Below are 27,841 nucleotides of genomic sequence, written 5' to 3' on the forward strand. Positions count from 1 at the left end.
ATTCACCAAAACAGATCACTAGACTGTCCCCTGAAATCATTCTATAGAAACTAGCCAAAGTGAAGAAATATTGGACTTTATAATCAAGGCAAAGATAAGGAAGGTCTTTTATTTTGGGATAGCAATATTAATCCATTTGTATTCATAACAATAGATGATCACATTGATACCTTCTGACCTTTGAGCTACACATTTTACAGTCCTGTTAATTAGAAATACTTAGAGTTTTAAAAGAAGATTACAAGACATAAATGATTTTTCTTTTGCATCTTGTATGATTATAGGTGCCACCTTTTTAGGCTTTTTGTTGAGATGTTAACACACTAGAAACCTGTAGGGTGAAGTTCTTGATTAGCTAAGAGATACAGATGAGACAAATAAGGCTGAAATTCAGTAACATGACCAGAAAAAACTGCCTGAAAGGAAAAGAAATGCTGGAGCTGGTGAATGTAACAAGATGTTAGGGTTCTGTTTTTCTCACACAATGGGCATTTACCCACAGTGATGCAAGAAGCCTTGTGCCAAATCTTAACACTGTTGAAATCAATCATAAAATGCCCATTAACTTAAATAGGCCAAAGATCTGAACTGTGAGCCACAGAAACTGGTACAAAAATAACAGTAAAGCCCCAGGCTGCAGACATCTTACTGCATATATATTTAATTTAAAAGTTTCAAATAGATTTAAATATTATAACAGACTTAGATGTGCTCCTGTGCCCTGCTGGCACTGCTCTCTCTAACAACAATCTAGGCAAGCACCTACATATCTTCTTCTGTTAAAGATGAATGACAACTATTAGAAAACAATAGTATTTCTGCTAAGAGCAGAGAGATGAAATAATAATGAGCACATCCGCCTTCTCAGGCCAAAAGAAATCCTTCCCTCAGACCTCATTTTCAGCAGAATAAGCAGTGTATGATCCCTTCTACACACAAAACTTGGCAATAACATTTTAAAGCAAATTAGGCATGACTGCTTTTTGCCTACTGCCAGAAGGCTGCCATGTTCATGAAAAAAACTCATTGCTTCACATACAGCCCCACAGTGCAGTTTGCACAGTTATGTGCAACACCCAGAGTCAAATAAATCAAGGAATTAAAATGACAACAGACCTGAAGAATAAATTGTGATTGAAATAGCTACACTTGCATAACACACCTGGAAAATCAACTGGAACATGTCAGTCGGAATAATCACTATCAAAAGCTAAGGAGCAAAATGTCATAGTCTTTTGCTGGACTGGTGAAACGGAAAGACAGGACTTGGCAGAACCTGTGGAGCTTGGGAGACTGAACAAGCTCCTCTGCTTTTCATCTTTCAAGTTATACAGTGAAAATGAACTTTCTTGGGAGGAGGAATCCCACAAAGATGGATTCCTGCTGGCACTGAAAATGCCCATGCCGTTCTTGCTTTCCAGCATCCCCTTTCTCCTGGCTGCAGGCAGTTCCATGTTTTCACGGGGATGTAGCACTGGCAAAGAATCCTCACTCTTCCTATGTGTGGCCCTGCTTAGCTTTTGTTGGCTGGGAGCTGAGGACCCCTCAGCAGAGTTCTCTGACTGAAGAGTAACTGTATCTTGGGACTTGCCATTTTTTCCAGAGTCCTTCCGCTCCATGCCGCCATTTGTCATTTTTTTCTTCAGTCCATTGTCAGGACACTTGGAAAATTCTCCTTTTTTCTTACTAAAATACATTCTTTTCCACACTGTTACTTTGCTCCGGTGGTTTTGTTTTGACTTCTCCTTTTTCAGCCTATTTCCTAGCGATGTCTTTTGCATCATGACGTGGCCTGTGGCCTCGTCTGTTTGTTCAGCCATGTAGTTTTGTATGGGACTGAAGCAAATGTGGCTCTGATTCTCTTGTGCACGAGTCACAGCTTTGGTTCTCTTAAATTCTTTCCTGCCTGTCTTCCTCAGTGGTGTGGCACAAGATTTTTCTTGGGGAAGCAGCTGGTGTTTCTGGTGACTAGCCCTTGAAATGCCAGTGCTGCAGCAGCAGACACAAGGTGGTTTGTTAGCATAGGCATGCATTTCTAAAGCAGACTTTGACTCTTGAATAGTCACATTTTCTTTGTCTTGTAAAGCTGCAGTAATGGGACCAACCTTTCTTCCAGATCCTGTGTTTGAATCACTCCTGTATGTATCATCTCCAGCTATTTCCCTGTTGGAGTGGTCAGGCTGGTTCAGCATTGTCATGGTGTGCGGCTGAGTCTGAAAGGAAGCTATCCTGCAAACCCTCGTGGTTTGATAGCACTGCTGGCATGTTTTCTCCTGGCTCAGAAAGAGATCCTGGAACATAGCTGGGGAGGTCTGAGAAGTGTTATCCTGTATGTGGCTTGGCAATCTGGAAGTGGAAATGAATGTCTGCAGTTCAGTTAAGATGTTGGGGAACTGTAGACAACTCAACTGCTTGCATAGCTTCACGTGCTGCTCATTCTGCTGAGCTGTTAATAGTTCCAGACTCTCCTTCAGTAACTGCCAATTCGATTTCATGTCTAAAATCTCCACATCCTTCTGGGGAAACCATTCAGCAGAGGAGAAATATTAGGCAACACATTATGAATGGTAACAATAGTATTCAAACTGGAACACTAGGAGAGCACACAAAACACCTGCAGTCTCCCTGTGCCTGAAGAAGGGTATTTGTGCCTGACAGCTTGTACAGACAATTTTTCCAATTATTTAGCTGGTCTAATAAAAGATACACATTTACCCAAAATATCTGATGATACACTTAATCTTCATATTGACCCCCACATCAGCAGTCTACTAGATAGATCTCTGTAGGGACAGTCTTTCCAACTGTTAGTCAAATGTGACACTGTGGGTGGTGGGCATGCCCCAGTGTCTCCCTATCTTTGTAAAGATGCCCTCTTTCTTCTTCCTGTAGCTTACCCCTAGCCAACAAACAAGGTCATATAGTGGACCTGCCCTGGAACCCAGTTCCATCTAGACAGCCTAAGTTACAGATTTCAATCTTGCACCATTAGGACAAGCTAGATTCCACTCCCTTTGAGGCCTTTTCTTTTCCCACTGGGGTCCATTTGACCTGATGGGTCGCCAGACTGACGTTCTATGAGAAGCAAGCCCATCCCTCTTTACCAGGGAGGCACTGCCTCAGCATTTTCCATCCAGTCAGAATCCTGTCCCTTCCAGGGTACTGCTTCCTGCCATCATCAAGAAATGGGGCCACCACTGTGAAGACAGCACCTGCTATCTGGGGTCCAGACATAATGATCAGTTCTCAGGCTTGGATCTCTGCATGGCAGCATAATACACTATTAGTGCACCAGTGGGTTAGCCTCAAATTAGCATTTTAATATATAATTTTCCCTCAATTTAAATTGCAACCTTCACCTTTATAACCCATTATAGGAAGACATATTCTAATGCTGGGTTAGTATGTTTGAAGAAATAAAAGAATTTCAGGATGAAGATTAGACAATTGACTGCTCTCTGCACTTACAGCTGCAAGTCTCTGTTCCATCTCCAGTAACATCTGCTCCATCTGGCTTTTGTCTGCAAGAGCATTCAGCACCAATCCATAATGGGACTGAGCAGCGTCTTGTACTGAACATGAAAATCAATAAAAAACTCCATTTAGTCTTTTAATTTGTAATTATGAATAAAACACTACCTGATACTTCCCCCTGGGTTTAGAATTACATTGTCTTCCATGCTGTGTGATCACAGTGACCTCTGAATTGAAACCTCCTAGATCACCAGACTGGCAGACTACGGGGTGCAAAATTTAGTGCAAGTCACATACATTTTTAGGGCTCTACACCTAATTGCAGAACTTTGGGTATGTCACTTGACCATAGTCAATCTTGCTGAAAACTTGTCAAAAGCAGGAGCTTAATTAAAAACTTGCACAATGGGTTTGAGTTTCTTGGAAAATAATATAACCTCCCCCACACCACCCTCATTATTTTTACTATAATTACCATTATTAGTAATGACTAATACAATACAGCACAGGATTACAGACTAAAATCTGAAATAAGAATGCAGATGAAGATTCCTAGATAAGCTCACAGCAAAGCTGCATTCTCCTGGTAAAATCCTAAAGGGTGATGCACAAACAGATATTTCTGATTGATTCAGGAGGATGCATCTGAATGATGTTGCGCGTGGAATGAAAAGCTTAGCTTTGTAAAAAAAGGAGAATTCAGAGCAGCACCTGCTAAAATTTGACATTCTCAAATCACCTGGCCTAGATAACTTTGACATCCAAGAGTCTTAAAGGAACTAGCTAAGGAACATTCTGAACTACAAATGTCAATTTCTAACAAATCTTGGAAACTGGGGAAATTCCAAATGACTGGAGGGCCAGCAACAACATAATTCTGAAATTCAAAGCTAGTCAGAGAGAAGATCCAGGGAACTACTGTCTAGTTAACACTCATGCCCCATAACATAGTGGAGAGGTTTATTGAGGACTCTATAAACACCGAATTGGAGGTTAAAATACAATGAATCCCATTCAAAATGGTCTTGTCAAACAAACCTTTCTTATTGGTTTCACACAATTATAGGTCTGTTTGATATAGGGAACTGTGCTGTACTTGGATTTCTATATGATGTTTGACTTAGTACCATATGACACCATGATTAAAAACTTGCATGATATGAAACTAACGGAGCACTTGTTATCTGGATTAAAAACTGGCCCACTAACATCTCAAAATGTAGCTGTTAGCACAGACATCAGTAAGCAGGGCTATTGCAAAAGGGATCCTGCAGGGACTGGTTCTTGGTGCAACACTATTTAATGGTTGTATCAAAGAGCTAGGTGACACTATAGAATCCTTACTGCTTAATCTGGCAGGTAACAAAGCTTGGTCAGGGAGTAAATAATGAGGACACATTACTTTTACAGCACAATCTGAATTGCCTGGTCAAATGTTCACAGTCCAACAGAGTAAATTTAAACACAGCCAAAGGCACCTGGGAACAAAGAATGTGTTCTGTGTCTTCAGGATGGAAGATTTCGATCTTGGAAATCAGTGACACAGAAAAGGGCATGGGATCATTGCAGACAGCTTCCTGAAATGAATTCTCGGAGTAAGGTTGTGGCTACTGTGATCCTTGGATGTATAAGGGGGTGCATGGGGTTGGAGTAGCTGACCTCCTGAGGTCCCTTCCAGCTCTATTTTTCTATTATTCTAAGAAAAGAGAGGTATCAAGGGCGGAAGCGACTGATCTTGTCTCTGAACAAGTGTTGGTAAGACTGCTGCTAGAATACTGAACATGAGGATGCCCAGCTGGATCAGCCCAGGAGACTGTCTATTCCAGTGTCTTGTTTCCAGCAGTGGCCAAGACATTCCAAGGAGGCTTGTAGCAGGGAATTATTGAATAACCACAGAAGCTGTGCCTTCCTATCTTCTCTCAGTTAACAGCTGGCTTGTACCTGTAGCATAAGGACTGCTATCTCCTCTAAAGCTATTTCTACCTCACCTCACATTGCTATGGATGTGTTCATCCTCCATATAAACGCGTTGAATTCTCTTAAGTTATGCTAATGGTGCATATGTCTATGAAATGAGTTGCCAGCACTGTAAGCATGGCAAGACTGTGGCATAGAGAAACAAGGCAGACAGCAACTGGACATGTTCCATTATAAGCTCTTCTTCAAAGAACTCATACAGATGTGGCAAAATCAGCTCTCTTTATCAAAATTTCTCTCTTTATCTGAGACCACATTCTGAAATACTATACTCAGCAGTTGTGGGATCACAGCGTCATTTTTCCAACATAGTAAAAAAATATACAATGACCTGTCTTCGGCTGCCTCCCTATCCATCACAGACACATATACAATTCTTTCTGGAGTCAGCTCTGGTAGCCTATAGGCTTTTAAGTGTCAGTCTCTTTGTGGGAGGCTTCTTTGTCCCTACCAAATTCAGAAGTAGAAGTGTAAGGTGGTATAAATCTGCTGAGATTCAAGTGGTGACCGAGTTCAGGAGAACAATACATTTTTCCTAGAGGCAGTGGATGGGGACACCCCCGTATGCAAGAAAGGGGATGAACTGAAATTTATCACCTGAACTGAACCCCAGTGATATAGCCATAGGAATTACCAGACTGATCAGACCTGAGCTGCTTTGAGTCTGGCAATTCTTTTGATTTCCTTTCCAAGGTAACAATTTCAGTCTTTTCAGTCTCTTTTCATATAATGCCAATACCAACTGCAAAATGCCATGTCAGGCTGTGTGCCCATATAATTTAAATAGTTCAAGACTGCAAATAGCATCTTGTCCTGAAAACTGCTTCTCTGCTTTTCTCTCTAACAAAGACTTGCAAGGATGTTCTGTTCTCTGTGGACAATTTCCATATTATTACTCAGTGTAGTGCAAGTGAAGCAACATTTATGCTCTAACTACTAGGCAATTATGCAAAAGGTAGGTAGTAACACCATGCTTCTAGTGAGTTAGGCCCCTGCCCTCAGAACAGGGAACAGGTCCTCTGGACCCAGATGGAAGAGATGTCTGGCAGCAGCTGCCTATGCTTTGGAGAGGGGCAAGAACTCAGGCACACCTCTGTGCCTAGCATTTCTTATCACTCAGTAGTGTAAGTACTAAGTAGGGGTGGGCAAGCAGGGCAATAAAGGGTGCAAGGCTGGTGGTCACTGCCATTTCCCAGGACACAAAAACTGTCTGTATGCCTCTGTTTCTTATTGACCGGATCTAGACACTCTTCAGAGCCATGTACCTTTGCCCACTGACTGTACAGCCTGCCAGGAGGAAAACTCTTGGGGCCAGGCACCTACATTTTTGGCTTTGTGGCAGGTAAGGAAGGGAGCCTAGGAGAATAATCTGAATTCTGCCCTTCACCAGAGGCAGACTAGCTGTGGTGAACATAACAGGCTGATTCTCATTTATGCTAAGATCCCTTCAGTACCTCTTCATGCTGACTAAGCAATGTAAAGGGATCAGTAAATTGAGAATCAAGTCCACGGTATTTTCAAACAGGAAATCTACTGTGCACTTTGCTCTGTAAAGAACTAATCAGGAACCATCTCATTCAATAGTACCCCCTCAGGTGAATAAGACAGAGCAAATTTCAGAGCTCTGTCATGTTTAGTTCACATTTCACTCTACAGTAAAAGAAGCAATGCTCCTGCAAAAGCCTGTTACATCTAATGAATAAATCTTAAGCACACTTCTACTTAGTAGTATGCAATAAGCTGGCCTCTTGTGCTTGCGTGGTGAAGCTCACTCTCTTTAGAACCCTGGCAGGTAATTGTTAAAAATATTGCTAGCATTAACATCCAATCCACATCATAATGTGTGTTTTTTTCAAATGCTCAGGGCTCAACTAAATCAGACCCAACTTTCTCTGAAAACATTCAGAAACATCCTTCCTCAAGAAAGACTTTCTACAACTAACAGCTTCAGCACACAACTATTTTACAATGTTCAAGAAATTTTATAATGGGCAATGTGCATCTCCTTTTTACTCGTCTCTTACTCAAGACTGCCTTTGTTGATTAATCTAAAAATAAAACAAAACACCAGAGACCAACAGGTGAGGGTTTGAGGAAGTGTTGAAAATTGGAAAATGGATGCTCAGAATGTAAACATTTGGGTAACCTGAAATGTACCTGTCAGTCTTGCTCCAAATAGTCTACTGTTTATCATGTCATATCATGAATTGTGGATGTGCCTGATGTCTTAACCTTTCAGACCTTTGATGCAACAATAAATGACAATAAGCAGAGGGCTGGGAGGGTATGTATAGGTAGAAGAATAAAATCCATATGCCTAAATGTTGTGTAAACCCCCTTTCCTTCCTCTGTTAAGAAAAGCCATTGAGAGTGACCTTCCTGCCTTGGAGACAGCACACTAACATTCGGTAGCTTGACAATGCCCTCTGCTGTTAATAGAAATACATCCAGTGCTTACATGTCTTAGAAATGGCTTCCAACCCATCCAAAATGGATTTATTTCCTGAATTCAGAATTTCTTCAAACTTGTCCAGGCATGCTTGCATCTACAATAACCAGTTCAAATGAGAAAAATAATGTATAGACTGTCATCTATTCACGTGCATTTCAGCATTTGCAAGAAGTTGTGAAAAATGAATGGAATAGTATCAACATTGTTTAAAATATTTTAATAAGGTAAATATTACATCAACTAGAAAATAAGAAAACTAGTATACTACATGTTTCCAGCCTCTCTCTGTTTTGGACTTGGAATTTAGATTACTCACCCCTTGAAGGCTCTCTCTGACATGGGAAATAAAGCTGAGCAAAACCTCACTAAAATAGAAACACACAGCAAGCATCAAATTGGCATGCAAAGCTGGAGTAGTCAAGACTGAACATACATCACAAGGCACAACACATAATAGGGGCTTAATATGCTTATTTCAAGGGCCCCTCACCTCAACCTCATCAGGGGGAAAAAAAAAAACCTTTGTAAGCTTTGTCTATGATGGGCAGCTTTGAATTCTCTCTCTTGGCCCAGTATAGGTGTAACTGAGAAGGTGCTTGCTTCTAGTGTAGAGAAGTCACTAGTATTTTTACCACTGTGCAGTCTGCTCAGGACAGATCTGTTTGAGGTGATGGTGAAATGCCAGCAGTTGGTCTGCATTAGAATTACATCAGGACTATACAATTGCAGGAAAAAAAATCAGACAGTTTTCATTTAGACAAGGCCAGTGTCAGGAAGACAGTAACAGAAGGTTACAGCGCTCTTTTTCCTGAAATGCTAACAGTGGTTCCTGTAAATTGATCCTCATCTCTGAGATGTACTAGCCAAACACAATTAATAGTCTCTTCAGAATAAAAGGCCTGTTGCTAAGCAAAGAAATAATCTGACTCCATTTCTGAGGATTCGGACTATTTTTGGATTGATTATTTAGTGATTCAAGCCACCATCACTACCAAACAGGGACATGGGATACAATGTAATTACAAATGGAAGGTAGGAAGAGGCACTAAAATATCTCTGTGGTCATGAAAAGGAATATATTCCTTGTAATTCTCAAACTAGTAAGGAGACAGCTTGATAAATCATTTTATTTACCTTCACAATTATATATGATTATTACTATAAAGAAGTGTTTAATTCTGGGAGTCACCTTTCCCCTTGCAGCATAGTTTCTGTCACTTGCTGAAATCCCAGCTGGGAGAGGGAAGCAAATCATTAAGAGGTTGCATAAGCAGTTAAACTGATTTTAGGGTGACAGGTGCTATATCACAAATTACAATGAATTGTGCAGTCTTTGTAGGTCTTCCTTTCCTTTTACCAAAAAGTGACCTAGACATCTGATGAAAGCATTGTTGCAAAGTGAGTTTCTGTTCATTGCTAACTTCTTCTCCAGGGACAGAGGCCATGTGTTTGCTATCATACAATGGAATGTCTCGAAATCCATGACACCGACAATGTTTCTGAGTCACTGATTTAATTTACAAAGGTCCTGAGATGATATCAGCCCTAAGCACAACAGTGCACTCACTTCAAACTACTTCACTGTTGAACAAGAAGGAAAGATTTTTTGAGCCTCCCTGCCTTTCTGACATCTGACACCTCCAGGGATGAGACCAGCATTATCTGCACATCAAGGAGCAACTCACACAAAGGACTCTCACAGACCCAGGTGAACAGACATCCAGCCTCAGCATTCCCCTGTGCAACATAAAGTTTATTTTCTACCTAAGAGGATTTTTGGATTTGGATTTGTCCTCAGCTTGAAGAAGGGCACGTGTGCCTGAAAGCTTGCCAAGAAAGATAATGTTTTTGTGATTTCTTAGTTGGTCTACTAAAAGGTATCATCTTTGAACCAAGAGTTTTAGAGTTTTGCAATACTCCCTAAAATACTAAGACTCTGTATTTATCTGAATATGCTCTCTTTTCCAAAAACTACATACTTGGAGTCAACTCTTGACTGCTGACCATAGTCAAGGAGGAAAGGAATAGGAGACTCTGGATGCTGAGGCAGTGAAAGCTGGGACTGTGCAACCAGGCAATAAAAGGAAGATCGAAGATCCACCTGAGCCTAGAGGCCAGTGGGCTAGCATGGTTAAGGCACACAAGGGAGTCATACAGCATCACATACCTTTGACTCCCCAGGCTAGTGACCAGGTACCCATTTACAATAAAGGGAAGGCTCAAGTACAATTTACCACTCTTACCACTATCTCAAAGGGTCAAACAACTTGTGCAAACACTGTCTTGCACTGGGAAGGCCCCAGAGTAATACTTTGGTGCAGATGGCCTCTTTTAAAAGGATTTTCTTTGGAGCTTATAAAAAAAATTAAGATATGTTCATGAGAGAAACAAAAGAGAATTTTGAATTTTGCCTAAACATTTAAAATTAAATATCTGAATCTCCATTAGTTTAATCCTTATTCTCAAATAATAGGTACTAGAACATCAAATTATGCATTACTGGAGACATATACAATATTTCAGAAGAAAGATAATGATACAATATATATATATATATATATATATATATATATATATATATATATATATACCCATATATTTGCATTTCTATAATCAATGCAAACAGCTCGAAAGCAGGTATTGGCTGATGGGAGAATATGCCATCCTACACACTTGTGGTTGTTACTTGTTCAACCCTAGGATTTTCAGGCAAAGACTAATCATTAGTATACATTGAAAAACTTATTAGGACACATCACACACATCCTCCATGTAAATAAAGTTAATGATAGGTATATACTTTTAAAGATGCAACTGAATGCAAATATATTCCTCTGTTGCACAGACATCTGCCTAGCAATCTCCTCCTTTATCTTACATGTAAATGATGATAAAATGATCCCTTTGATCATATGCAACATAATCCTTTGAATCTGGAGAAAAAGGGGCCTTACCAGGGGATCTGCCTGGAACAGAATCTGTGGCTAGGGATAAAGGAGGATGAAGGTAAATTCAAGTGAAATTGTTGCTGTTCCTTGTAGTTTATGGATAGAAGTGTTACATAAACCTATGCTCTAAGTAGAACGCATTCTCTCAGCCTGTGATTCCTTCTGACTGGAGATTATCTATGACAGAAATGATTATTTCCTTGCAAGAATAAACAGCTGGGTCATGTTACTATTTTTTATTACTGGGATTATTATGATGAGAATGTGCACTGCCTTCACAGTCATAATGTACAAAGAGCATTTGCATACCTGTTATGTTTGTCCTTTATTTTTTTCTTATTTATTTCAAACTGCTCCAAAACACTTTTCAGTTTTCCAGCACCAAAATTAAGTGAACCCTTTTCTTTTACATCTCCACCAAATAGCTGTGGTTTTGTCTGGTACTTAGTAAAAATACTAGGCTCACTCTGTTGCGAGAGAGAAAAAATGACTGTATTTAAAGGCATAAAAATAATGAGACAAGCAAACATAAAAAAAATTCTTTACAGACTATGAGGTAATCTTAAAACATATGGATCACAGAAATTGGATATGATAGCTTTAATTGGACAGGCATTAAGAATTTCTTGAGACTTGGTTCACCTGAGGTAGCTAGTCCAACTTCCTGCAGGCAGGACTGGAACCAGCTGCACTCCCAGCAGACTAAACTAGTTGAAACTTTACTTAGCTTGCACCTTTTAAAAAGAAAGCTTCCCTTCATTTTGCTTGTGTTGAATTAGCTGTTATTACCACACACCTCAAGGAAAAAAATAGATGTCATATTGCTGAACATAGACATTGTCTATTGATGGAGTCTTGATGGGTGACAAAAGCACAGCACATGCAAGAGGACAATCAGTGAATGAGTTCATACTCCCATGGGGAAGGACACTGTAAGACATTTAATTTAAACAGGTGTTGCTGAGCTTCCTGTTGGCTAAGTAATGACACCACCACAATATTCTTGGGGGTGAGGAGGGGTGCTCTTTATCTAAAGCTCATCCAATGAGCTTTAGATAAAGCAGGCCTACCACCATTTTGAAATGCAGGGATGCTGATACACAAGACACAGGAGGATGCTGGAGTGCAATATATGCCACACTCCAGCAGACTTGATTAATCGGCCCTGCTTATACACGAGCCTCTTTACTAATGTGTAGGCACTCTCCGTTGCGAGGTACTAGAAAAAGGCACGTGAGCCTATTTTAATGCACATTAGCTAAAAAGCAAGGCTTTTTGTGATGCTTGAATGTGCATTAATAGGCTAATGCGCATTAAAGCGCAAGTGTAATGTGCACTGTGTGACCAAAGTAAAAACAGCTTTCCCTTAACATTTAATTTAAAAAATGCAAATTACACTGCAGTGCCCTCTTTTATCTTGAAGAGTGAATGTCCTTTTCCATGTTTAATGAAAAGCTACTTCAGTCAATGGACAAAGACCATCGGCTTGCCTGCAGAGGGGGCCAGATAGGATCTAGAATTGAATTCCTGTCTTTTACTAGGAACTGGCTCCTTACTCTTTTCTAATCTCTGCTGTTGAGTGGCTCTATTTGGATCCTCTGGTATGTACTAATGGTATAGGCAGTATTTTAGTGTAAATGAGAACATCATTTTAGATGATAAACTTGATAAAAGCAGGATAAATATTCATAGCTTGCAGACTCACACTCCGAAAGTCACTGAAGTGTCGGCCATACTATAATCAACAACAATGGGGCAAATTAATTTTCAGCCTACAGAAGTAAATGAGAACATTACTGGAAATCTCAGCTTACACAAATCTTACACCTGGTAAGAAAAACACAGCCTTTTCCACAGAAGAAGAAACTGTGAGAATTTAGCTTAACTGAGTAATTAAATACCTGTACATTTCATACTTGGAATAATTTCATGTAAGTTCAGTAAATGAAGCAATGAGATAAAAATATCTACTCCAGCAAGAAAAAAAATCTAACTTAAACTTAGCAGATCAGGCACTTCTTTTGGATACCACTATTAAATATATATATATATTTTTTTTTTTTCTGTAGTACCTCAAAAAATATTACCATTGCAACAGTAGCCAGCAATTTGCTGAATGGTATACATCTTAATATTTGTGCTGTGGAGACTTGGGAACCTATTAGGTTATATAGTAGATACACAGAGCATATACAATTGATTTAGAATGGTTAATGCTTCCCCTCAGTTTGTATGGGGCTAGCTGAACATTTTGGAGAATCTGACTCACATCCTGAGAGTTCTGCTGGGAGCTTCTTGGTTGTCTTGATAGTGCACCAAACTCATGGGGTACTGAAGCAGGCTGCGAGTTCTCTGGACAGAACTGGGAACCAAAAAGGAACTGAGAATCACTCAAGCTGGAGTAATCACTAAGAGTGCTGCTCCGAGTAGACAATTTGTTAGGCCTGAAATAGCACAGAGTAGAATGGGAATGAACCACAAGCAAGTGTAACCAAGAAAATCATGACACAGTAATAAATAATACAACAAACAGCATTAGATAGCACTGTAAATATGTTAGTCTTCAAACTTTGTGTTGCAGAGAGGAAGGTGATTTAGCACTCAGGACATTTGCTGTTGGTAGTGCATGTTGTGAAGAAAAATGCATTAAAGGAACGTCAGGTGCTCAGAGGCTACGTAATGGCACCATGGAGACAAGAAGTAGCACACAGAGGAAGGAAAGCCTGTCCTGTACATGTATGATGCCTCTGGATTTGATCTTTCACAAGTCAAAGTGAAGCCATTGCACTGGTTTCTTTAAACCATTTTAGAAAACACAAACACCCTAATGAAGTCACCTGCCCTCCCAACCATCCAGTCCTGCACTGCTTGGTTGTTAGACACAACTTACAGACCACCAACGGGAACATCTCTACAGATCAGTTTGAAAGCCACTCGCATTATTTCCTGCTGAAAACTTACAAACAGCACATTGTCTTCAAATCTATTCTGGCTGCTCCTGTATGTCCCTGCACTGAGGGAGAAAAAGGCACAAGTCTTCTGCCATGTAGCGCTCTTTCCTGGGGGCCAGGCATAATTCTAGTCTGCTCTCCCTAAGGCTAATGCAACCAGCAACACTAGTGAGCTGAAAAGTGGCAGGACCAGACCACAGTACCTACCAGCTAATAAAGCTGAGCTGATGCAGAGTCTGCTCTGTACCTCTGTACCAAAAGATAGCAGGGCTGTCACTTCAGCTGCGAGCTATGACATCAAGCTACCATCCAGCCCTTGGGGTTTACCTCCTTCCAAGCCAATTTCTGAAGACAGTTATTATATCAGATTCCCTGCCTAGCAGGTGTTTAGCCATGATATACACAGTTTGTTCTTTTTAACTTGCTTCATCCGCCAACTTCCAATTTAAGAAACACCTCGGGATTTGATTTCCCTGAAGTGTCAAACATCTTCCTTTTCAGAACTCTGGATAACATCTTCTGTTGTAAATCAGTTGATGGGTTTGGTTAGTGTTTGCAGGATGGGTCTTATGAAATAACCTTTTCCTGTCTAGATTTGGCATTTATTTGGCTTCTATCAAATTGGTACCTCAACTCTGACACATCAAAAAGAAAAGGGTAGTATCTGACTGATAAAATGGATTAAATTGGGTGAAGTGTTTCACATTTAATAACAAAACACATTATGACCCTAATCATGCTACTAAGATTCAGGCACCAGCACCAGGCCTGAAGTAAAAGGAGGTTACTCACCTCACTGGCACAGTTCATAGACCCTTACTGAGGACCCATGGTAGGCTGGAGATACACAAGTATGGGAGGAAGGTCTGAGCCTCTGGGGCACGAGTACTCCTACCCCTTTGAACTGTGTGGCTAGTCATTACTTTGGGTCTTGCAAGTTGTTTTAATAGGATGAGAAATTGATTACAGAGCCAGATATTTCATTACGGATTGTTTTTTTAAAAGTACATACAGTTTATACTGGGCTTACAATAACTGGCAAGGGGAGTACAAGATTTTAGTTACATTAGGCAAGAAATTCCACTTTGGGATTTATCTTTCTCTGTAACAAAAGAAACTGCCTGAATTACTATCAGAGAAAGAAAAAAAATTTCGCTTGGAATACTTCATTACTAACACCTCTCCCCTATCCAAACGTTTGGGTAAACCCTACCTAAGAATGCTGACACTGTGTTTTCTTGCCTCAAGTAAACTGACTCTAGTTATATCTTTTTGTAAATCTGTGTCCGATGGTGCCACCCTGCCTTGACTTTGGTCTGATGAGTGAAGCATGTTGCTTGTACATTACTGGCATTCAGCCCTGTGTGTACACAGGCTGAGAAAAGAAGGGTTTCCATGTTGTTAGCAAAGTGAGAGCCTTCAACATAGGATGAAGTGTCCAAATGTCCGAGTTCTCACAAAAAACGTTTATCCTCTTTTATTCTGGGTGGCACAGACACCCAAACATAAAGGCCCTGAAGTCAGAAAGCTGGGGGAGCAGATTCCAGAGCATGTTGCCCCTTCCACAGTGAGCCCACTGAAGCTATATCATATGGCTGCAGCCCCATAGGTATTATGGGATTGGGCAATGATTGCTCTCCAAAGCTTCACCCCACCTCAGATCTGCATGGAATGTGTAGCATGGTTCTTACCCTTCTTCATATGCTCATCATTCCACAGGGAGAAGTTTGAGGAACATGCCAGAAGGGTTCCCAGAAATGCATGGCTCTCAAGGAAATCAGGAGAAAGAGGCCAGAGAAGAACCTGGCAGTATAAGGCCTCTAAGCATGGGATATGGGGTCTCATGTCTTCTAGGGAGGAGATAATGTTGCAGGGTTTACTTACAGAGCAGTGGGTATCAGATGCATGGAAGAGCTATTTCTAGGACAGCACAGATCACAGACCATAAAGTAGATGGAAAGCAGAATAAACTTTGCCACCCCTCTTTGCATGATGGCATGACCTGTAGCAAACTGAGCAGACACTCATGGAGGTTCTTAACCTTCTCACAGACATTTCCTGCATACAAAATATGGCTCTGCTCTTAATTTTTACTGTGCATGGACTTCATATGCTTTTAAATAGTAATTGCTGTAATGGGAATAAATAGTGTTAGAGAAAATTATCCCATGAATAATAAGAAGGGTTATAAAATCAGTAATTATCAGCTTCCTAAAATCCCCTCTCAGCTAATGTAAATCAGTATAACTGAATTAAACTGAATGGCATCGCATTAATTTACACCAGCTGAAGATATGGTTCTGTGCCTTAAGAGACCATTGCCACTGCTGGATGTAGGGATGACCCAGTCACAGCATCTAGGGACAATCAAACTAACAGTCTCAGCTTGAAGAGGTATCAGTCAAAAGGTTCCTAGCAGGATGCGGACTGTGTGTATGACTCACTATGCCAATTTGCAACACAGAGCTTCAGTCATATTCGCTGCAACGCCACTTGCAGCCCCACGACTTTGGTAGCTGTCACTCCTTAAGCTGGGTGCCTTTTTCTTGCATACTGGCACTGCACTGCTTTTCACAGAGCTCAGCTACCTCTGCCTGCCACACCACCACTGTATAACCCCAGCCAGCAAGGCCCATCAGTCAGGTGGTGTCCTGCTATGAACAAGGTGGAACTTCAGTAGGTCTGCAAAATGCTTCTTCAGATAGCCTTGCTTTGCTCATTACATTCCAGTTCTCCATACAGCAGCTGCATAAATAGGTGCTCATTATCCACGCATGTAACAGCCATCCTAACAAAGTTGTACCTCCATTATCAGTGCTCCGATGCTGTAGCAATACGCTGGTTGCAGCAACTTAGCACTGGATACTCAGTCACATGATCTGACCTTCAGGATGGAAAGCAAGAACTGTGGGCAGATTTCTCCAGCTGCCTCAAGTGTCATCTATGCAAGGTCCAGGTTTCACACCCATAAAGCAGAACAGCAAGACCCACAGCTATATAAACCCTCACTTCTGGGCAGACAGGCAATTAGCCGCATTAGTCTGAAGTTGGGCAGGGTAGAGATGCACCTTATAGACTAAATGAATCAAGAGATGCATAAGCTTTTGTGAGCAAGGGTTCACTTTATCAGTGAAAGGACAGGCAGAGAGGACTTTTGTGGAGACCTTGACTCCTCAATGCCTCCAAACCCAACCTGTCAGTTTGCCAAAGGCTGCATTTTCTTCAGGAATGTGGGAAACAACTCCCCCCTCAATACTAGCTAGATGTGTCAGCGTACCACCCGAGCAGTAGAAGTCATGAGTCGCAGTAAGTCATTCTCCACCAACATACTGTGCAGGTGGGACACCAGCAGTCAGCTGCCCACAGCTGCCTGTGGCTGCTGCAGGGTGGACATCCAACTCTGTCTTGAACAGTAATAATTAAAAGAAGGGCTGTGGACAAAGAACAAGTCAACATTCTGTAGCTAGAGTCATACTAGGCAAATGTAAACTGCTGTCCTCTGAATTATCTCCTCTTTAACACCTTCACCCTTGCAAAACTCAATTCACACCTATGTTGGATTTTTTTAATGGCCAAATAAACTATTATTAGTTTGATGTTATCACCCATCTTCATTTGAATTTGTGACCAAGGAGATTTTGTGCATAAACTGGTGAGTTTTCATGACAGTTGTAAAAAATAATTTAAATAGCATAAACTCAAAAGGCCTAATTCAGCATTTAGCTGTAGTAGTTACACAAGGGATGCATAGGGCTCAATAATTAGTGAGGATGGCATTTTGTTGACAGAACAATGTAGCAGTCTGTAGGTTTTCACTCTCTGGATGCTGACAACTGAATAATATTTAGGATGCGGTGAGTTCTATCTGATTTTCTGACTCATACTGGAAAGCCTGTCATGCATACAAGTATAACATATGGAATAAGTTACAGGGTTACATAATGTGTATTATTATTCTGAACATCATGCTTTCTCTCATGCATTCATAGATTATAAAGGCAGAAGGGACCATTTTGCTCATTGAGTCTGACCTCCTGCATAAAACAGGCTGCAGAACTTTTCTGAATTAATTTATATTTGAATCTCAGCATATCTTTTAGAAAAAACATACGATCTCGGTTTGGAAATTTTCTGCAGTGGAGAACACATCATGACCCTTAATAGGCCAGGACTGATACAGACATGAACTTACACTGTAGTTCCAGCAATACTTCTTGGTTTGAGACAGTCCAATAAAATATCCACTCCTTTTCCAGCTTGTGCAAGGGCCATGCAATTGTGGCAATATCAGCAATCAATCTCTGAAGGTATGAGGCCAAGCTAACGTAACTCTGCATCTCATGGAGAGAGTAGGGCACCAGTCAGGGCTGGATGTTTTCCACCTTTACAGGGTCTGTCCCTATCCCAGCCCATGAGATCACATGCTCCAGATAGTTTATGGCAGAAATAAAGCATTTCTGCATTTCATCAGGATACACAAAACAAGAAGTACCCCTCAGATGGCCAACTTGATATCCACCAACTTCTGGAATATTTCAGGACTACTAGAGTAAAAACGACATAACATTAAACTCAAAGCAATCTGGTTTGGTGGTGAATGCCTTCTTTCGTCACTGCTTAGTGTGCACCTTTACTTGCCAGTAGCCAGGCCACATCCAGAGTGGAGAACCATCAGACCTCCTCCAGCAAGTCTAGCATCTGATAAATCCTAGGCAAGAAGAAGCATCTCTCACAGGAACATCATCCAGTAGCCAATAGACCACACATACCCCTGTTCCTCCATCTTTCTTCTTTGCCAAAATGATGCATGGAGCCCAGGGGCTCATGGAAGGTTAGATGATGTTCCTCTTCATCCATTGAAGCTATTTGCTGAATTCTGCCTCGTGGTGGATAAGGGACTATCACCAGAGCAGCATCTCTAGAGTCAATCCAGTGCTGTGTCAGCCTCTGCACTCCAGTGGCCATTGAGGGAATTTCCCAGCAGACTTCAGGCTGCTCAAGGTGAGGGGACGCTCCTCAGCACAATTCCTGCATGACACCTCCTCTCTCTTGCACTTATGTAGCACCCAGGTTTGGCCTGCCTTACAGACTCTTCCTTCTTCTCCCAGAGCCTTGCTGTGTTTCTTGTTTCAACCTGCAAAAACTTGTAGGGTGTTTTCTGGTGTTTTGGATATTGTTCCTCATAGTTGTGGGTAAGGGTTTGAGGCACCGACACTGGGAATTCCTTTGGTTAGCAATGGGTGAATGCAGGGGACAGGATGTGATGGCCTAGGAGGCCCCTTCCGGGTTTACATCCCTGATGCTTCATGAGGCCATTTCTTTATAAATGCTTCCTCCTGCAGACTGTAGAGGTAGTTCCAACTCTGAAGCAATCCTCCTGGCCTCTTTCTGCTCTTTAAGTTTCTTCTTCCAAAGACCATCCAGATGTCATCTCCATCTGCATCAGTCACAAATCAGTCCCACATTTGATTTCTAGAATCTTGGGACGGCCATTCCTTAGTGACCAGAAGTCAGAGGGCATGCCAGAAAATCACTGACAAATTCTTCTTTTCCTTTTTTCTGGTTCTGGAAGGCTTCTTGGTTCCATTCAGAGTCTGTAGTTTGGTGTACGGACAGCTGAAGAGTATCCTTGCAAGAGGCATATTTTCCCTCTGGCATTGTGTCAGCCCTTTCAAAAACCTCCTATGCTTTGCCTTGGGGCACAATGCCAAAAATACAGCTTCCTGACCTCAACCCAGCCAGTTCAAAGTGGGGATGCAGTTGGCCCAGCCTTGGCAGTTGTGCTACAGGCATGAGGATGGCTTCTAACCTTTTGCTTCCCTTATCAATCTTCTATCTTCCAGAGTTTCTATTTTTAAATTCTTAATTGTGGATTTTTGAACATTAGTAAAATGTTCCTAAATAGGTCCCAATTATCATTCAGATTATTCTGCTCAAACTCATTTTTTTTTTCAGCTGAATTGGTTTATAACTGTTTTCAGTGCTGGGAAATTGACCATTTAAAGTTCTCTCACTGTTAAATGCATTTTCCATATATTAGTGCTTTGAACTTCATTCCATTTGCATATAAAAAGTAATTAAGTCATGATTGCTTGTACCTAAGTAACCACTGATTTTACTTCTGTGATCAGTTCTTTTTATCTAACAAGATGAGGTTTAATATAGAATTCTCCCATATTGGATACTACTCTTTTTAAGTCAAGAAACTACCTCTGAATTTAAGTAATCCCAAGGATATTTTATCATGGACAGCATGAGACTTCTGGCATTTGCCACTATGATTGAAATCCCTTAAACAGACGGTTTCCTTTATTCATCACTGAGGCCTTTTTACTTAATATGCTCTCAGTCTATAGTGTAAACAGCACAGGGGAAATCACACAGGTTATATACACAAAGGCTGGGAGTAAAACATCTTATGCATATTTAAAATATTTCCTCAAGGAAAACTTGAATACAGTATCTGGTCCGTGTTACTGTAGCTCTAAGTGCACATATGTTAGACTTGGGGTTTTATAAAGGTCTCAGACATAATAGCCAAAGTCAAGTTGTAATGACATACCATGGCAAATAGAAATCACAACAGCCCTTTAACTAGAAATCTGCTAATGACCTCTGGAATAAATATGCCATGAGCATTAAGATGTGTCAGCAGACATGATGTTTCCAGTGATTTGACTTTGTTCTGTACAGGGCTCTTTAGCTATCCTTCACTACAAACAGCAGCTATCTTCTCTCTCAGTTAAATATAGCCAGTAGGCTGTCCTGATTATTTGAGCATTATAAATGTGAAAACAAAAACAAAAACCACTTACCCAGTGGCTGTGGGAGTGCTGAACATCTCTTTGATATTCCAAACATTAAAATTCATTTCTTATGCTTAGCTGTTAAAAATGAAAGAAAATATATGAAGACTGCCATCAATTATTTTTTCTTCAGATAACTATACAAGTATCTGCAGCAACCAGATGACACACATTTCAACAGCTATAGCTCCGTTAAACTGGCACTAAAGCACTACAGTAAAAGGAGATCAAGTGCTGTGGGTACATGTAAGTGTGGCCTGCTAATTGTATTTATGCTAATTTTTTATCTGCCTACTGTAAAACTTTCAAATGCACTGGTTTGTCTGGTCTGTTAAATAACTATTCTGTTTCTAGGGCTTCAGTTAGGGTTTGGGAAGCCTTTGCTTATTTGCGGTTTGTCAACATAGCTTATAGTAACCTGTAAGATAAGGAGGCTTTGGTTTTCTTGGAAGTTATGTGTAGCCATGGAAGCAATTCAAACCAAATACTTCCACGGCTGAATTCATTGTGTCGAAGGGCACCACGATATTCGCATGTACTGAGCAGCACACTGTGTTATTGTTCCCTGAGGAGATAAGTGCATTCTGCTGAGCATTCAGCTTTGTCACAAAAACTAGGCTGAGGCAACCTAACCCATCCCAAAACCAGTGTGAGTGGGTAACATTTGATTTAATTTGTTTCTGATAACAAATTATTTTTAACATCTCTTTTCAAAATCACCATCATTGCAGACTATGGTCCCCATCATACGGGCTGCAACCCAAGTGTCAATCAACGCCACGCTCTCCCTGTCTCCTAGCTGCGTCTCCAAATCCTGTCAATTCTTTCACGCCAATACCGAAAATAATTCATTCTTTCATCCAAATGCTTGTCACTGCTTTGGTCATCTGCTTTCTTGATTAATGCAGGCTCTTCCTATCTGCCTTGCCTGCCTTCCTTTCAATCCTGTCCAGTGTTCAAAACCCTACAGATAAAGTCATCTCCCCCTCCTGCCATTTAGGCCATGTCAGTCATCTCCTCCACTATCCAACTATAAACACTTTTACAGCTGTAGTATCTATCACCGTTTCTAGTACTGGTATCCATGCACTGAACAGAAACAAGAAGGCACAAAGGTAGTCGCCGAAAGGCCATTCAGTTTTGCATCCTACGCAGGGATTATCATAATCCACTGATTCTGAGTGTAATATTAGTTCTTCATCCTGCTCCTGCTTTAGATACAGGCTGCAATTTCTAGAAGTTGTATTGGCCTTTTTTTTTGCATTTTTATGTTGGGTGACGCTATGGCACACGGGGTCTGCCGAAGAGGCCCTGCCCACTGGCCGTCTGCCTGGTAAATGTTACGTGTACAGTGCTCACAGTCGTGTTTGCTGATGTCAGGGAGCCAGTGTTTCAAATACTATGGCCCTATTCTGATGAGGTCTTTGTAAATTAATACTAGAGCCCTGAAACGGATCTGGCATTGGATGGAAAACAGGTATAAGTAGTGCAGTAGAGCTGTGTCTTTCCTTTTGTGTTTTCTCTCTAAGATGAGAGAAAGCAGGACCTGGACGAAGCGTAACCTGCTTGGCTCTCTCTCACAACTGTGAGAATCAGGATTAACTCCGTTATGTAATGGCATTACTGAAATCAGTATCTGGCTCCAAGAAGATTACTTGGCTGCTTGACACACTGACAATTCAGAGAGATCCCTGCACGCTCTGTTATGGTATCGGTTCTGCTGGTGCCTCCACACCATTTCTAAAAGCTAGTAATACTTCAGCAGATTAATTTACTGACTCTTACTGAACATTCAGGTTATCAGACAAACGTGCTCTCACCAGGCGCCCTGGCCACAGTCACGTATCAATGCATTAGGGACCATCAGTTTGGATAAGAACCCAGTTGGACTAGAAGCATTTTTGTGCAAACGTCTTGTGCCTAAAAGTGATGCGGATAGTGATGCCTATGAGACTCAGAGCTGGATATACGTGATCCAATGTGCTTGACAAGTGATTTGGAACCACGACCTTGCTGAGAACTAAAACTGCAGACAAACTTTAAAATGGAAATACATGCAATTATTAATTGAAGCAGGAGTAAGTTTCCTCAGGTCTCCAAGGCCCCTTCGCTGCTCAGTTTTGGAGTCTGTTTGAATGGCGGAGTCACCGACCGGCTCGGCACGACCCGCGCTGGCCCACGGCGCCGCCCCGAGGGCGCTCAGGCCGCAGGCCTCCCCTCGGGTTTCTGGAGCAGGGGAGCAGGCCCCGACCGGCGAAGGCTGCTGGAGACATGAGCCACAGCCTTTCCCAGCCCGCAGCCCCCACTTTGTGGAGGGCCCGCGCCTCAGAGCCCAGCCCAGCGCTCTCCCCTCAGCAGGGTCGCCGCCAGCCCCGGGCCAAGCTCGGCCCTGCTGCCCGCAGGCTCCACGCACCGGCACCGCACCGCGCCGCACCGCACCGCGGACAAGGTGGTGCATGCGGGGGGCACTGAGCCCTCACGGCGGGTCCTCAGGCCTGGCCCACAATAGCAGCATGGTGGTGGCTGCCCCGTCCTGGCTGAGCGCCCTGAATGGGGCAGGGGTGGGCCGGGCTCAGGCCCTCGCTTATGGCATGACCCCCGCTCCCCCTGGCCCAGCAGCACCACCGCCTCAGGGCCTGCGCTGCCGGCTGCCTGTCTCCTCGGGACCATGGCATGGAGGGGAGCTGTCCCCACACTGACTGGGGCGCTGCCCTGAGGGGATGATGGCGGGGGTCTCCCCACACTGACTGGGGCACTCCCCTGAGGGGATGATGGTGGGGGTCTCCCCACACTGACTGGGGTGCTGCCCTGAGGGGATGATGGCGGGGGTCTCCCCACACTGACTGGGGTGCTGCCCTGAGGGGATGATGGTGGGGGTCTCCCCACACTGACTGGGGCTGTCTTCTGAGGGGATGATGGTGGGGGTCTCCCCACACTGACTGGGGCACTCCCCTGAGGGGATGATGGCGGGGGTCTCCCCACACTGACTGGGGCTGTCTTCTGAGGGGATGATGGCGGGGGTCTCCCCACACTGACTGGGGTGCTGCCCTGAGGGGATGATGGCGGGGGTCTCCCCACACTGACTGGGGCTGTCTCCTCAGGGAGGAGGGCTCCCTCCGCCTGCCCAGGGCCCGGGGCACTGCCATGGCCCCTGATAGGGGCGCAGAGAGAAGACAGGAATGGGGGCAGCCCGGGACAGGATGCTGTTCAAGACCCCAGCAAAGATGTCCAAACCTCCAGGCTGAGGTGTCACTGCACCTGGGCACCATTCAGCTCCGTGAATCCTCCCCAGTGGGTCGAGTCTCCCGCTCCGCGGTCATTAGACGAGCTGGCGCAGGGGTCCTGACATGGCTATGCCCAATGAAGCTATCAAGCAGAAATGCAATCTGGGCTGACAACCCTTAGTTCGCTCGAGAGGTAGAACAGGAGGTTTTGTGCACGCCTGTCATTTAGGAGATGTCTTCAAAGGGAGAGGCTCGTGCGGGTGTCTCCGTGCTAGCGGTCCATAGCACCATCCATAGCGCAGGCACTTCCTCGGCACTTGCACCTTGAACCACTTATCAGGCAGCTGTGGGGCACCCAAATAAAGAAAAATGTGACCCTTCCCACATTCTCAAATATTGATCAAATTCCTTCTTTTAGATGATCTGGTGGTTAAAACAAAAAGCACAGCTTCCACCATCAGCTGTACCACAGCAGAAAAATGGCTCCTAGGATAGACGCTCGAGGCTGGAGAAAGAGAAGCCGGTGCTGCGCAGAGGCCCACCTTCCCCTCCGACCACGGACATCCCAAAAAACACTGCGCAGAAAAATCAAATCTAGCCGGACACTTGTACTGCTGCCTTCCTACTCAGCTCGCTGCTCCCTCCGAAGTGCCCCCAGCTGCAGCCCTTCCGGCTTCGTGCATACGGGATAATACTACACAGCCATTTACATTTTCAAAGTGGTTTCTCCAAATTAGCTAGTTGGCAATAACCTGCTCTTTCAAGATGTTTCCAGCAAACTCCTTTTCTCATGATCTAAAGTGAGATTGTCCCCTCTGCCCTAGATAATACTGATTAGACACCAGACCAGACCCACCCGAGGTGAAGGGAAGGAAGAAGGGAAACAACAACCCGTGTCCCCAGATGCAATTATCAACAGCCATTTCGTTATGTCCACAGCGCAGCATGGTGGTCCTTCGACTCCCTAAGGGCAGCGACCGTCAGCCCCCATTAGTGCAGCTCACCCTGCGACCTGAACAACATTCACCTTTCTCTGGATCAGGTATGCCACAGCGCACCCGAAACCTACCTAGTTTTAAAGGTGCGCTGGAGCTGCTCATGAAAAGGTTCTGGACCTGATGACCCAGGGCTTCCCTCCCAGTCCCATGTCAACCACTTTTCTGTCCTTGGCCACCTCCTTCCAGGCCTCTAACCTCAGCCTCCCGAGCTCTCCTGGTACCCTTCTAGGCTTTGCAGCCATTACATAGATCAGCCATATTTCAGCAAACCTCCAGCTCTTTTATCAGGTTGACATGTGTCAGGCATTTACACTGGGACGACCTGAAGGGAATGACCACGGGCAGAATTGCTTCACGGTGCTGGATAGGTTTTCACTGACGTTTAGAAAACAAACAATGAGCCTTTTCTAGCCCCAATGAATGTTGTTCTAGATCTGCTCAAATTCCAAAGAACAAATATAAAAACCTCATCTGCGGGCAGAAACATTTCTTTCCTTCTGCAGCAATCCTTACCTTGCGCTGCCTCGCAGTCACGAGCCTCAGCACACAAAGAGACTCACAAAGAAAAATCATAGCCCTATATGGTATAACACAATAACAAAAGAAAAAGCAGCATGCCAAGGTTTTGTTTTCCATTTTCTCCTCGCTGAGGTCTTTCAGGATCAGATTTTCCTTTTTCTGCTCCCTTTGCTTAGAACGTGGTTCTGCATGTGGAAGTGGAACGAGGGGGGAGACATCCCTACTTGGAGGTCTGACAAGCAGGGAAGTTAAATCTTCTCTACGGTAGGTAGTCTTAAGAAGAATATGGTAACACTGTTCTTTTTTTCCATTTGAACTTTGCTGTATAAATGGCAATTTACACTGGCTCTGGGTGCAGAGGCTGTGTGGTCTGTCATGTAAATCCCGTTCTCAGAAATTAATTCAGTGCGTAATGGGTAAATGCAGATCTCTCCAAACAACTCTTAGGTAAATAATCCACAAGATAAATATTCTCAAAAGGAAGCATTTCAAATATGGTTTTACAGTTTTAGCAGATTTTTTATACTGCAATTTTTTTATATCCTCCTTTTGTTTGGGGGTGGGGGTGGCATTCTTGTTTGCCTATTACTTCTTCCTTTCTTTTGATATTTTAATTTTCAAAGAGAATTTAATGCTGGTTAGAGATGCTGGGTTGTCAGTTTTGAAGGCACACTGTAAGCACTAAAACAATATGCATGATATAGATGCACTGATGGAGAAAATGCATGCATTTTCTTTCTGCTCTTCTTATTTAGTGGAGCTTTCTTTAGAATTAAAGAAATTTCCAGCTCAGAGGTGTCAAACAGGCATCCTGCTTAATGTATTTATCTGGCTTTCTTGGCAAATTTTGCAGACCCTTTTAATCCAACTCAAACATTGCATTGTCTTAACTTGCAACTCTAAGATACTTGTAAATGACCCTCCATTCATTTCACTGGGAGATTTAGCCTTGACCCTAATGATGGTGCAGCAAAGGGTAGATTTTCTAAAGCCTTAGGCACTACATTGCGTGTCATGAAGTAAAGATGAAAGTTCTCCTAATGACCAAGTAATCAAAGATAGCTGTGGTCCTAAGAGCGCATCATTCTTCCTCAACAAAGTAATCCTGACTGGAACAAAAATGTTTCTCTTGCAGCGTTTAGTGTGTAAATGTGGGTCTTATTCTACCCTTGATCTTTGTACTCGCCTCCCTTTGGCACCCATAAGAGAGTCACTGTATATCTAGAAAAGTGTGTGGCACTATTTGCCTATGATTCATAATGATGACAAATACAGTTTGGCATTCTCCTCAAAACAAATCTCAGGCTTCTGCTCTAGTTTACAACATTTTTACCATTATTAAAAATGGATTTGCCATGCTTCATGCAACTCTGAGTGGTGCATGCTTCGTATTTTATGATAGGTTGTTACGCAGAGCTGTTTCAGTCCCTGATGCCACTATGGCTTCTGGTTTGGATGTTTGCTGAATCTCAGGGACACAGTAAATGAGATTTTATATTTCTGCCAGGCCTCTACAAGGGAGAGAAATTGCTATAAAGGAGGACATTTCCTTAATTATAGTTTTGACAGCTAACTCTGGTTTCTAGCCTCCCTCCCCCACCATCCACAGCACAACTCCTCTGAGATTAATAATACTTCTAAGCTCTGGCTTGTAGCCCTGCTCATATCTGGAGCAGCAGACTGTGCTTCTAACATTACAGAGTGAGACCACGTATTTTGAGTCTTTCATTCATTTAGTAAAAATTAGAAGTTGCCAGACTGTAGTTGGTATTCTATTTAGTATGCAGTCTTTAACACATTTCCTCATAGTACACATGATTCTGAGTTGTGCTATGTATAAAACATACCAGTAATCAAATATGTCCAAGGCCATTTAAAAAACCTTTCCCTGACTGCTTTTCCCTGACCATCTTGAAATAACCTTGGTCTCTCGTGATGTGTTCATGATGGATTTTCTCTTCTTCCCCTCCACTGGGGAATAACCTGATCCTGGGGTTGCAGTGGTGATGGTTGAGAATGAGTAATCCAGACTTCCAGGGAAAATGACTAGTTTTGCCAAAATCTGCTTCCACAAGCTCAACACTGAAAAGCACTGTGCACAACAAGGCACCTCTCTCATCTTCCTGCAAGAGTGTCTTCAAGTGTCACCTATGTCACGTGGCAGGCAATGGCTACAGCCAGCACTGATCCCTCTGATTCCTAACCTTTGCTGGCACATAAATACACTACTATGGAGATCAGATCACCTATAGAATTTAGGAGCCCAAATACACAGTTGTTGTCAACATTTATCTCCCAAGTTTGAAAACAGACACTTGTAGTTTTAACCCAGGTCAGACAAATGCTTGACCAAGAGATGTGCTTTGTGTCCTGCCTTGAAGGTTAAGAAAACAGAGCTCAAGTAGGGACAAACTGCACACAGCTGAGAACACCTAATCTCAAGAATTCAAGCTCCCTAGCAGGGCTCAAACATCTTAACAGAGTGTTCTCCG

General features: G+C 42.7%; 1 protein-coding gene across 3 annotated transcripts; it reads right to left on the reverse strand.

The window, feature by feature from the left end:
* Positions 1 to 90: 90 nt before the first annotated feature.
* Positions 91 to 24,309, reverse strand: IHO1 (interactor of HORMAD1 1). Of its 3 annotated transcripts, none has more exons than XM_059715565.1 (8): positions 23,843 to 24,197; positions 20,618 to 20,686; positions 13,121 to 13,295; positions 11,161 to 11,318; positions 8,220 to 8,268; positions 7,910 to 7,997; positions 3,469 to 3,572; positions 91 to 2,516 (listed from the first exon to the last, which is right to left on the reverse strand). In XM_059715565.1, the coding sequence occupies exons 2-8, from the start codon at positions 20,671 to 20,673 to the stop codon at positions 1,185 to 1,187; spliced, it is 1,962 nt and encodes a 653-aa protein (XP_059571548.1). In that variant the 5' UTR covers positions 20,674 to 20,686; positions 23,843 to 24,197; the 3' UTR covers positions 91 to 1,184. The 3 variants fall into 3 exon arrangements, with proteins under 3 accessions (XP_059571548.1, XP_059571549.1, XP_059571550.1); XM_059715567.1 differs by having other exon boundaries at positions 2,265 to 2,346; positions 23,843 to 24,309; XM_059715566.1 differs by lacking the exon at positions 23,843 to 24,197 and having other exon boundaries at positions 20,618 to 21,786.
* Between the last annotated feature and the right edge of the window lie 3,532 nt (positions 24,310 to 27,841).

This window comes from Alligator mississippiensis, chromosome 12 (genome assembly GCF_030867095.1).
Source record: "Alligator mississippiensis isolate rAllMis1 chromosome 12, rAllMis1, whole genome shotgun sequence".
Classification (NCBI taxonomy): domain Eukaryota; kingdom Metazoa; phylum Chordata; order Crocodylia; family Alligatoridae; genus Alligator; species Alligator mississippiensis.